Source organism: Ischnura elegans, chromosome 2 (assembly GCF_921293095.1).
Source record: "Ischnura elegans chromosome 2, ioIscEleg1.1, whole genome shotgun sequence".
Classification (NCBI taxonomy): Eukaryota; Metazoa; Arthropoda; class Insecta; order Odonata; family Coenagrionidae; genus Ischnura; species Ischnura elegans.
Window position 1 is genome coordinate 26,656,744 of NC_060247.1, and position 11,771 is coordinate 26,668,514.

General features: G+C 37.9%; 1 protein-coding gene across 1 annotated transcript; it reads left to right on the forward strand.

The window, feature by feature from the left end:
* Positions 1–384: 384 nt before the first annotated feature.
* On the forward strand, positions 385–7,740 carry LOC124174188 (piggyBac transposable element-derived protein 4-like). The gene is made up of 3 exons (XM_046553286.1): positions 385–1,477; positions 2,178–2,454; positions 7,717–7,740. The coding sequence occupies exons 1-3, from the start codon at positions 456–458 to the stop codon at positions 7,738–7,740; spliced, it is 1,323 nt and encodes a 440-aa protein (XP_046409242.1). The 5' UTR covers positions 385–455.
* Positions 7,741–11,771: the final 4,031 nt, after the last annotated feature.

An 11,771-nucleotide genomic window follows, 5' to 3' on the forward strand; every position in this document is an offset into this window, starting at 1 on the left:
TGCAAAACACGGATACGGAGCAAGAAATTACTAGTGAGGAAGAAAGTGACCGAGAGGATGAAGAATCAGGTAAAGAATTTGTTTTTGGGAAAGACAAAACTACGAAGTGGGCTTTGCAAATACCAGTGGTGACTGTAAGGACTCGTCGTCATAATATTGTAAACCTGAATTCACGTGTGAAAGAAAGTGCTACAACCGCTAAGACTGTACTCGAGTGTTGGAGATGTTTTTTTACCGACAGTCTGCTTGCTATTATTTTGGAAAACACTAATAAATTCATTGAATCCCAAAAAGATCGTTACGATAGGGAAAGAGATTGTAAATTTACCGATTTGAGTGAACTGAAAGCTTTCTTTGGATTACTGTATATGGCAGGTTTCCTTAGAAATAGTAAGCTAAATACAAGTGATTTGTGGTCTACAGATGGAACTGGTGTTGAATTTTTTCGATTGGTGATGTCTCGTAAGCGCTTCCACTTTATTTTACAAAGCCTTCGGTTTGATGACAAAGCAACTAGAAGCGATAGGAAGCTATTAGATAAGCTTGCACCTGTTAGAGAGGTTTTTGATATATTTGTTCAAAATTGCCGTGAAAGTTATTCTTTGGGAGAATACGTAACTATTGATGAAATGCTATCAAAATTCAGAGGAAGATGTGCATTTAGGCAATACATCCCGAGTAAACCAGGAAAATATGGAATTAAGATATTTTCTCTAGCAGATTCTAAAACATTTTACACAGGGAACTTAGAAGTATACGTTGGGAAGCAGCCGGAAGGCCCATTTTACGTTAGTAACAGTGCCAATGATGTTGTAAAAAGGTTGGTTAGACCGATTGCTCACAGTGGTCGCAATATAACCGCCGATAATTGGTTTACCAGTTATGAGCTAGTTTTAGACCTACTCAAAGCTAACCTTACGTATGTAGGAACAGTAAGGAAGAATAAACGGCAGCTTCCACCCAGTTTTACATCCCCTGTCGGTCGAGAACCATTTACAACTCGTTTTGGATTTGATAGGCATTGCACATTGGTATCATACATACCAAAGCCACGAAAAAATGTAATTTTAATATCTTCAATGCATCATGATTCCACAATCGATGAAACAACAGGGAATTCGAATAAGCCAGAGATCGTGACATTTTACAATGCAACTAAATCTGGCGTTGATGTAGTTGATAAATTATGCGCGACTTACTCAGTAGCAAGAAACACCAAAAGGTGGCCGATGACTATATTTTATACCATGCTCAATGTGGCAGCAATAAATGCTCAGGTTATTTACCTTGTAAACAACAAAGAGAGTTCTCATGCAATTTTGAAAAGAAGGCATTTTATCAAAGTCCTTGCGCAAGAACTAACTAAAGAGCACCTGCAAAAACGTAGTCACGTGGTAAATTTACCGAGGGAATTGAGAAAAAGAACTTTAGCCATTAGTGAGAAAGACAAAGAAACTGAACATAATGAGTCAAGTACTTGCAGTTCCAAAAGTATTCGTAGGAAATCGGAGGAAAAAACGAAGGAGAAAAAAGAGAATTCTAGAAAGAGATGTTACATTTGCGACAGAAAAAAAAATCGAATGACAAAATATAGGTGCATTTCCTGTGATCATTATATATGTTTAGAGCATTCTGAATACGTTTGTATTGTTTGCAAGGATAAAAATATGTAATTGTTGCTGTGATGTGGTTTAATTGAGAGCAATGTATCAAAAATGTGCTTAGTTACTAAAAGATGGTTAAAATGTCTTAAATAAGTTAAAAACTATTGTATTTACAATGTTATAACTTGTAAAGGAGCAAATAAATAACATAAAAGTAGTGTGTTGCATTTAATTTTAATATTAACTATTATATTATAATGTACACTATTGGCGTCTAGCAGACGCCACGCGAGCATATTTGTCCCAAAATTTGACGCGAGTGCGGAAGGGTTAAGCAATGAGCCATAATGGTTGATCTCATGAGTGGAAAAATTATTATTTTTTTAATGGGGCGGCAACCGCTCGTGTCTTATGGATGGTTTCCCAAAATATATAACTTATTTATCCATGGACGGGAATGGAAGCACTCGTTTATTCTCGGAAAAACGAAGAGGAAAGAAAATAGCGTTTTCCACGGTGGGAGGACTTTCCGTGAAGTTCTTTTTTCCTCGTTTCTGTGAAGCTCTTTGGTAGAGGGACGCAGGCGGGTCTACCACCACTTATCGAGTGCCACCAGCCTGTGCCACCCACACCTCGGCCTTACGGCGGCCCCCCGCCCGGGGGTCTTCCCACGGTCCCGGTCGCATACTCAAGGGGTGTTTGCCTGTTGATATTCATTGAGGTGGTGCTCATCTTGACCCGGAGCGGTGAAAGCCCTTCCTTCCACCCCTTCTATTTCGTCCGTGCCCACTCGAGGGCCGGCCGTATTGCCGACCCCTCCTCCGGGAGTACACACTCGGAATTGCGCCCGGTATGTGCACGCCGTCGGAGGTGGGGTTGTGTAATGAATGGAAGGAGATGTCCCTACAACGTAAACTTAACCTCCCGCCTTCGTCCGCGACCCCTAAGAGGTCCGGCGCGCGCGAGAATCCGCCTGCCGCCGCGGCGCGAGCGGTCATGACATCTTAACCTTGGATATTCCTGCCTCTTCAAAGAGCCGTATTAGCCTTCCTTTGTAAATTTTGTTGAAGTAAAAGAGAGGGGGTGTATGAGGGAGGGTATAAGGGGGTGTATGAAGTAAAATTTCGGATATTGCTGAGTCGTGTTCATGCCGGAAATCAATGTTTTGTTTTTTGCCCTTTACTACGAGCTATTACTATGGTATTTCACTCCTCCATTATTTGAAATCGGTGAAAAATGTGTTGCAAAATGCATTTTATAAAACGCGATTGATGGTTTGCACACTGCGAGTTCGGTGCTCTTGCTACTACGACTACGACTAATAATCATTAACTGTTATTAATGGACTGCGAACTTGAAAACCTATGTATCATGTTTAATGAATTCTAGTACAATGTACCTTAAAAATGAAGGGTAAGACTCCTCGGTCAAAGATGATGGTAACAAATGTAAGCAGTCTAATTTTTACAACTTTCGGTAAAATATATATTGAGCGAACGAAGAAATAAAAGCTACTTTTACTGATGGTGGTGACGTTTAGCGAGCGTTACTTACCGTTTAAGCTTTCGCGAGTGCTCGTACCTGTAATGACGTTGGGCCATCCTCACACTTCTTAGTCCATAATTGTAATAGTCATTATTGACCGTTCTAAACATGCCGAAGTCTGGAAACTCCAAAATCAAATGTCCCTAGACCTTTTGTTACCCGCGTTTAAAGAGCATGGAATAATTCTTTGAAGAAGAACTGCTTAAACGATGGATAGGGAAAGTATCGAGAGGGATTTTTGGTGAGCGGAAAACCAAGGAGAAAGACAACTGTAATATTCTTGGAGATATTTAAATAGAATTTAATCCATCCATCCATGTATAATGACAGAAAAAATTAGCAGTATGCTATGGTTTTGGGGCCATGTGAAGAGAATGTCTTATAATGGAATGATTAGAAAGATATATGTAGGCTTTCCATGTGGTGGAAAAGTAAGAGGAAGGAAGACCGCTAATGTTGTATTTATAATTCTGAGTGTGATGCGCTTAGAAGTATTTAGCTAAAAATATGGGTAAGAAATGCATAAGATCCCGGCGAACAGCGTAGGAGACCCGTCTATTACTGAAGTCGCCGGTCCAGGGGTGCCGACTTACAAAAAATGTTGGGGGGACCCAAACCGAGGATATTGCCCCGGGAAATTTTATAAGAAGCGAGTTTTAAGTATTTAAATCATTTTAGAAGAGTCATATGATCAACATTAGAACCCTGATAACTCGACTCTCGATATCTGGACACTCCATGGAAAATCGACAAGCCAGACACATTTTTTCCTCACACCCATGACGAATTTTTGAGGGGTCCGGGCCCCCTCAAGCCCCATTGAGTCGGCGCCACTGCGCCGGTCTCATGGAAAAGCTGTAGCACAAAAGAGTAACTAAGCATAGGGTAAAGAAAAATATCCGAAATCATTCACAGAAATATAACTCACGAAAGGTAACTGCTAAATTACAAGTCCCGAAGAAATCTTTTGCTCGTATGTTTCTATAAATTCCATCTGTACCTAGTATTGAGGGCCTAAATATTTTATCTTCTGTTGGATTCGCGCACTCTGATATTCCATTTTTCACATTCGCACTCAGGATGGTAGATTTGATTAGGTATTTTTATAGCTTTAGATACAAGCATTCGTAGATGAAGCAGATATAACGAGCTCTTGTGTTATTTCAATGTGTCGTCCATATGCTGCGTGGTATTATGTACAGTAAACCTTAAATCATGTATGTGTGTCGAGATCTATTTTAAAAACTCATCTTTTTGCGAGTAATTAGACACTTATGCGATGCTTTAATATAAGTCAGAAAATTATGTGGTCTTTTGCACTATTATTTTATAAAAAGTATTATTGATTATGCTCCCAAACGTGATATAATTTTATCTTTCCTTATTTCCGATTTCTCTAAGAACAGTTTATCGTTTAGTAAAATTTCTTCTCCCAATGGGAAGACAAATAGCTCACAAAGTTATCGTTATAGACTGCTGTTTTCAACCGTCATAACCGTCTTATTTGATCTTTTTATCAGTTTAAGTCTCAGTGTGTATTATCAGTGACAAAAAAGGGGATATATCCATTTCATTAAAAATATAATTAAGTTAAACATTTTTAGCTGAATACACTTTAATAACAGTAGATTTGCATCAAATCCCGTGGCAATCAAAACGCTTGTAAGAGAATTGTCCTCATGGAGCGCTATTCAATGTCCTTGTTTACAAATATGTATTGTTGAAATTTTATTTACTTCTAGCTGACCCATAAAACGTGGTTTTGCCATTTAAATTAATTCTAGTGAATAGTTTGGTAGTCGGATAAAAAATAATTAACTTATTGTGAGGATGTGGGGATGTTGTACGCGACTGAAGGAGGAATGGCGCGCTGTTAACGATGACCACGTATAATAATAGTAGAACATGAAACATTAATTTTTTAAATTCATTGTACTTTTATTATCTTAATCAATACATTTTTAATTACATCTCTATAACTAAGTATGACATTTAAAAAAGGACACATAATCGATAAGAGATGTCAAACTACATTAACAATGCTGACGGTCGTCAAGGGAACAGTAAGGCAAAATCGCTAAAATTTCCGCATTTTTATGTATTGCTTTTCAAATTTCACCGTCAATCACGAGGAAAATGAAGATTGATTGCAGGAATAAGAATATGCATTTCTTTTTTTACAATGGTCTGTCTAATCTACATGTTGCCATTATCACTAATTAAAATTTGCTAAAGAAAAAAAGCTCTGCATGCATTAATAACAAACTTTACATTTATTTCTCACGGAAATTATTTAGAGGCCCAAGCCAGGGCCTCATAGGCCCTGCGGAATAATGAAAAATAGTTAACATCCTATTCTCAGACCAACTGAATATACACACACAAAATTTCATAGGAATCGGTGAAGCCGTTTCGGAGGAGCTTGGCTACAAAAAACTTTGACATGAGAATTTTATGTACTAGAAGAAAAATATATGGCTATTTATCCTATTCACCGATTTCCAATTTATTAGGTCATTCTTATTGATAGCTAAGATTTTTTTCATTTAGATGACGTGCATAGAATAATGATGAAATGGAGTTCCTTAGAGTGATATGTACGATAATAATGAACTCAAGATTGCGCTGCTATGACATCACGGTGCACATTCACCCACGCGGCGTGATCCACGGCACGCTCGTGGGAGCGGACACGGGATGTCCGTCTCTGTTTATTTATTTTATTTGCTCCCACAAAATGTGCGGGAGGAGACGAAAAATATTCGAGGTGTGGTCGCGGGTGGCATGGCCTTTGGTCCCAGGAGAAAGATCTCTTGGCCTTTCAACCTTTAATTCCACTTGTACTCTGCGTCTCGACGTTACCACATCAGGTTGAGGGTGTGTACCTTCAGACCCGTTGCGGATTATTTGGTAACTTCTCGCTACAGTCCGCGAATCCGTAGGGATTTGTCACGGATGGCCACATTTGATTTGATTTCAATCAAGATCACTTTTTATCACTAGAAGAAACCGACCAGTCATTTTGACGGGTAACCTTCATTTACTTTTCCATATTGCCTAGAATATTTTACCTTTGCCTTCATTTTTTCTGTTATTTATTTTTGATGGTAAGTATTCCATTAAAATATAATTTAACTTTTTTCTCATAGAAATGAAATTATACCATCTGTCTATCTTAAAAGATCAAAATATGTCAAAACGACGACCTTCTGTTTTATTTGAAATGGTATAGCGTGTTTATTCAGGAAAACTCTATATTATTTTACGTCCTGCCATTTTAATTTTTTAGTTAGCTCATTAATGCATTAAGTGTTCCTAATTACAAATTGAATGGAAAATAAGCAGTATATATGTCATACCGAGTAGCGTGTGGTAGGTCAGGGCGGGGGAAGCAGGAGCAAAATGAGCGTTGTTCATTAATATATTTTTAATTTTAAAATGGTTGGTAAAACTACTCAGTTGCATTGATCAATAAAGAAAGGGTTATATTTATCGAATTAGTCAATCAATTTTTACATGCATGAAGATATTCTTTAAATAATTACTAACTGGCTAAATGGCAGGTTATGGTCCTTCTAGTTGGCCATGCGACCCCGATCCTTCTAATGTTAATGAAAAAAGCATAGTAGAAATTATAAAGGATGCTTTTATTTCCCCATTTCATTCCGTGGGTGTGTGCAAGGTGCGCATGCAATCAATGCATTAATGACTCCCTCAAACGTTCAGTTTCCAATTTTTTTATTCGAATTCAAATTCTCGTCGTCTTTTTTTATAGAATTGGGCCGGGCATAGGTATGGGGAATGCTTACAGCATAGTATAGGAAAAATTGCCACTCTTGAGAGGAAACTTGTTAATCTGAAATGCAACTCTTCAAAACCTTTGCATCGCGTGAAAAAAATTCGTCATTGTTTATGGTTTTTAGACCAGTTTTGCAGCCATTCATGCAAAAAAATGTTCTCGAAGATTAATCCACTGCTCAAAAAGACGCTCTTAATGAATTTGAGACGACAATCAATAGGTATGATTTTGCTTAGTGAAATTCTTATACTTTGCTAAAATATCATCATAAATTTCTGTATAAAATCTCAAATTAATTTTATTGAGTTTTTTCCTCGTTGAAGTGGTGGCGATAGTATTAAACGAAAAATTTCCTTTTTTGGAAGATAGGTAAGCTGGTGAAATGAAATGGAAAATCCAACTAATATGAGAACAGATTTGCCTCCATAAATGAATATCTGTCTGGAAATTCGACTAATTATGTAATGCAATATGTTCTCAAATTCGCTGATCATTATTTCGGGTTACCTTTGTTATTTTTTGTTCACTGAAATTGGCGATTGAGCATGTAATAGGCTTTACGATACTTTATGGGCAAGCTATCCTTCTCATTATCCTAATCTAGTTGAAAATAACAGTAAAAATTAATTCTATCCCCACTATGTGAACCGAAAATTGATTTTTTACCATCATTTGCGTAGCCATGAGTTCGAGCTATATGAAAGAACTGGATGGAAACCCGCTCATTCATATTAATGAGTGCTGTTTGAATAAATTTGTGGTTTCTAGGAAATGGGGCTTGATGAGTGTTAAACCAATAATAATCGTTGAACATTATGGTCCAGTGCTCTCCGCAACCTATGAATAAAAATTAATGATTATCATTAACTTGGCCTCTCCGTCGATGACGATCAGTTGGCTTTTAAAATGAGCCTCAGGCGAATCGCTGAAACTGTGCATTAGCGATTACAAAGCGACAAAGTAGCCAATCATTCATCGGATGGCATTAAGGTTCCCTGCCATTCAACGCAACCATTCATTCAAATTTTCTCTCGTGTCACTTTTCCACGAAATTGTCGTCTCGCTAATTAATTGCCGTTCCGTTTTTTTCTCTCACTCTTCCATTTCTTTTCGAATCGCCTGGAGCCATTGTTCGTTGATGCGTAGCAGATGAGGTGAGGTGGAGAGAGGAGAAAAAAAAGACGGCCGTAAAAAGGAAACGTTTCTCACGCGACGCCTCTTCCTGGCAAAGTAGTAAGGTGGCCTCGAGGGACAACGTGAAAAACAGTTGACTGACGGAGTGGTGAGGAGGGAAGAGACGTCGGAACATTTAGTAGAAGAAGATGATTAAGGCGCAGTCATATTTTCGGGGGATATGCGGGACGCAAATTATAAGGAATGAAATTTTTTGGAGGAAATGCGAAGTCTTTCTCTGCGCTCAACTAGCTCCCACTTTGTGCATCCCGTTGGAAAAAGGACGAGAGTGTAATTAATTGGTAGTTTCACGACGATTAACCAAACTGCCTAATCATTTCTCCTGATTTACGGAATTACGAAGCTAATGGATTCAAATGAGACCCCACACATCGTTCAAACTAGAGTAAAAAAGGAAATATGACGACGTGCTTAGGACCAATTAAGAACACTCTGGCACTTAATTAACTTCAATCTAGTGCATTCCGAGCTCCAAACTTCATAGTAGCCATGATTACGTGAATACTGTTTATACTCAGTCTTGGGTCTGTTGCAATTGTTAGTCAATCTATGTGTATTTCCTGAAAAAGGAGCGATTACCCATTTTTGATTCATTGAATTATTTCAGTGGTTATGTTTTGTAAAAGAATGTTAACATAGGTTGATGAAAAAACCAGTGAGTCCCTTATCCAAAAAGTATGAATGATCTGCTTTGTGAAAGCTAAGTGTGGTTCTGAAAAATAAAATTAGGTAAATAAAATTTATCAGCAAACTCATTTTAATAATTTCATTATGTGCAAGTTTCTCTTCATTTCATGAGAAAACAGAAATTGCACGTGTATATTTGGTTAAATATATAATTTACGGATTAATCAATTGCTATTTCAGTTACGACATCAAAAATAGGGGAGAAATAATTTTCATTAGTAATCTAAAAAGTGAATTTCACTCGGTAACAGCGCAAATGCGTAATTAATATTTCAAATTATCAGAGAATTTCAGTCATTACGAAGTCAAAAGCCTATGCTGGAAAGCATGAACCTGCTACAGGTTGCTGAATTTTGTACATATGTCGTAATGCAAATTTATATCCAACACAACTCTTTCTCTCAGCTTCATCTGAATTGTAATAAAAGTTATAGGTATTCTTCATTGAATCTTTGACAGCTCTAACCATTCGAAAGAAACAGAGCTGTAACTTTGGAGAGCATAGATTTTATGCGCATGGCCACTCGCGCATGAAGCTAGAACTTTTTTTGCTCCACCGCAGCGTTTAAATTAATCTGCGTGTCAAGTCACGAACTACATTCGACCCGCTATGAATGAAGACATTACGCGGTCACTGTGCCCATCCGTCCGTTTGATACTCCGCCGCGGAGGAGACCTTGCAATTGGAGCTGTCACCGCGCAGCCACCCACCTGTCGTCCACCGCGAAACTTCACAACTCTAAAGTCTTCACGTTTATTTTTCACATATACTTATTGTATCATAGACCTATCGAATTGCCACTTCGCCATGTACCACGCCCACGCCTGCTTACCTTCCTATGCCCTGTGTGTGTAAACCTTTTCTCTACTAGAGCGTTCGTCCGCTAGATGGCAAAGCGATCGTTCGCCCGTGGAAAGCATTGCATGCTTAGGCAACCAATTAGGCCATTTTCCCAATACTTTACTTTTTAATTGCTGAGAAAGCGCTAAGGGCCATGAAATAGAATAATTCACCTGCTGATTCCTTCCCCTTTTTACGCCTATATATGCATGCGTGATCGAAATCGTGATTTTACATCCGGGTAAATTATTGTATTTCTTACGGTGCTATTTCCTTCTCTAACACAGTAAAGGTTGCGCAGGTCCCTATACTCTTGTATTGTCATTTTTCCCTCGCGTGCGCACTTTGCGCACAATTCTCTCCGCTGAAGAGGTAGTATGTATACTCCCCAGCAGCTGGCCCCCCGCCAGCTATATAAGCCGGGCCAAATTTTGCCGTGGTCTTGGTCATAAAAAAGCTATAAATCTCTCTTGAAACATATTTTGTTTAGCTATTGAATTAATTTATTTTCCCAGAAAGTATACGGAACGGCACTTTTCTGTCCAACACACGCATTAAACCAGATACAAGATAAAACGGCGCTATTATATAAGTTCATGCAATATTCTCAACTTTCGCTGGCCAAAGTAAATTTTTAGCCTCTCTAGAGTTATCTCCGGACTTTTTAAACAAAAAATACATCTTAGAAAAGTCTCGCCTTGAAATAAAAATAATTGCTCAAACAACCCCTAAGTACACCTACTCTCATCTACTCCCAATGGGGTAGGATTGAGTGTTTATGGGGGAAAATCGCTTTAACCTGTATTTGCCAGAGAAACAACTCCACCAAATTTGCTTGCTCCATCAATAACAGCGTTTTTTAATCAGACCATTTGGACTATACGGGTAAAGACGATATGCGAACGCCGATCCTGGCTTATAACGGTTGATTTTGACCATTTAAGTAAGAATCTTTGATAGCGTTATTTGTTCCGAACAAGCCCACATTTTGGTTACACATGCCTGATATTCCTCTAAAGCACTTCAAATGAGAATTCACCGGCTTATTTCATTCATCCACACGGATATTTTCCAACTAATAATGGAGGTATTTGATCCTTTGACTTCTTCGTGATCAAGTTTTTATTATCACCGTAAATTACTCTTTCCAGGACTAAATGAACAAATGATTAATTGCTTAATGGCACGCAGTAAATTTATTTCACATGAAGTATTTGAAACGCTCACTAGTTCAGCTGAACTGATAAGCGGAATATAATTTCAAAGATATTGTATACTCTCTTCCTTGTCATTCTCCACAAATCGTTCCTCGTGCTTACGGTAATAGTCAGCGTTTAACATTCAACCTTTCAGTGACCGCAAACTTTTCTCGCATTCAATGCAAAGGCTTCATGGGCAGCGGCTTGGAAATTATGATTAACAAGAGGCCATCCAGCCGATGTTAGCGGCTTTAGTTCCCAATTGGATAAGTCCTCTACAGTGGTCGAAGAAGGTAATGCAGTGTTTCGAAAGAGAGTTGAGCTGAAGTACAGTTTTGAAAAAATTGAAATCGTTGCGTTGAAAACTGGTAATATTGTCTCGTATATGTTAAATTTATCGAAAAAAATTGAAATTACGTTTAAATAGAAATATTGATTACTGGATAAGCGACATATTGACGCAAAAAAGACTTCCTGGGTACTTTTTTTCTGTGATAAATCAACCTTAATGTAATGAAATCATGCGAGAATAAAGATAAGGCCGTAGTTTTTTTTTAAAGTAGGTTCCTTGCTGGTTTGCGAGATAATTTTCTGGAATTTCCTTGTGATTAAATAAATATATTGATTACTTACTATGTATTTTATTTGGTATATTTTAAACCCGTGTCAACACACCCGTGTCATTATCAAAGTGAAATACTTCCTAATACTATTTAGTGGGACAGAAAAAATCATCAATATATTTATTAAACAATGCGGTTATTCTAGGTAGAAGTTCTAGATTATTTAAAACATTAATGGGCCATGCACGTTTAATATTGTTTCTCCGATTCTAAACCTCTTTTATTGTGAAATATGAAATATCCGAGGCTGTTTCATTAGTTCTGTATCCCGAGGCGGCT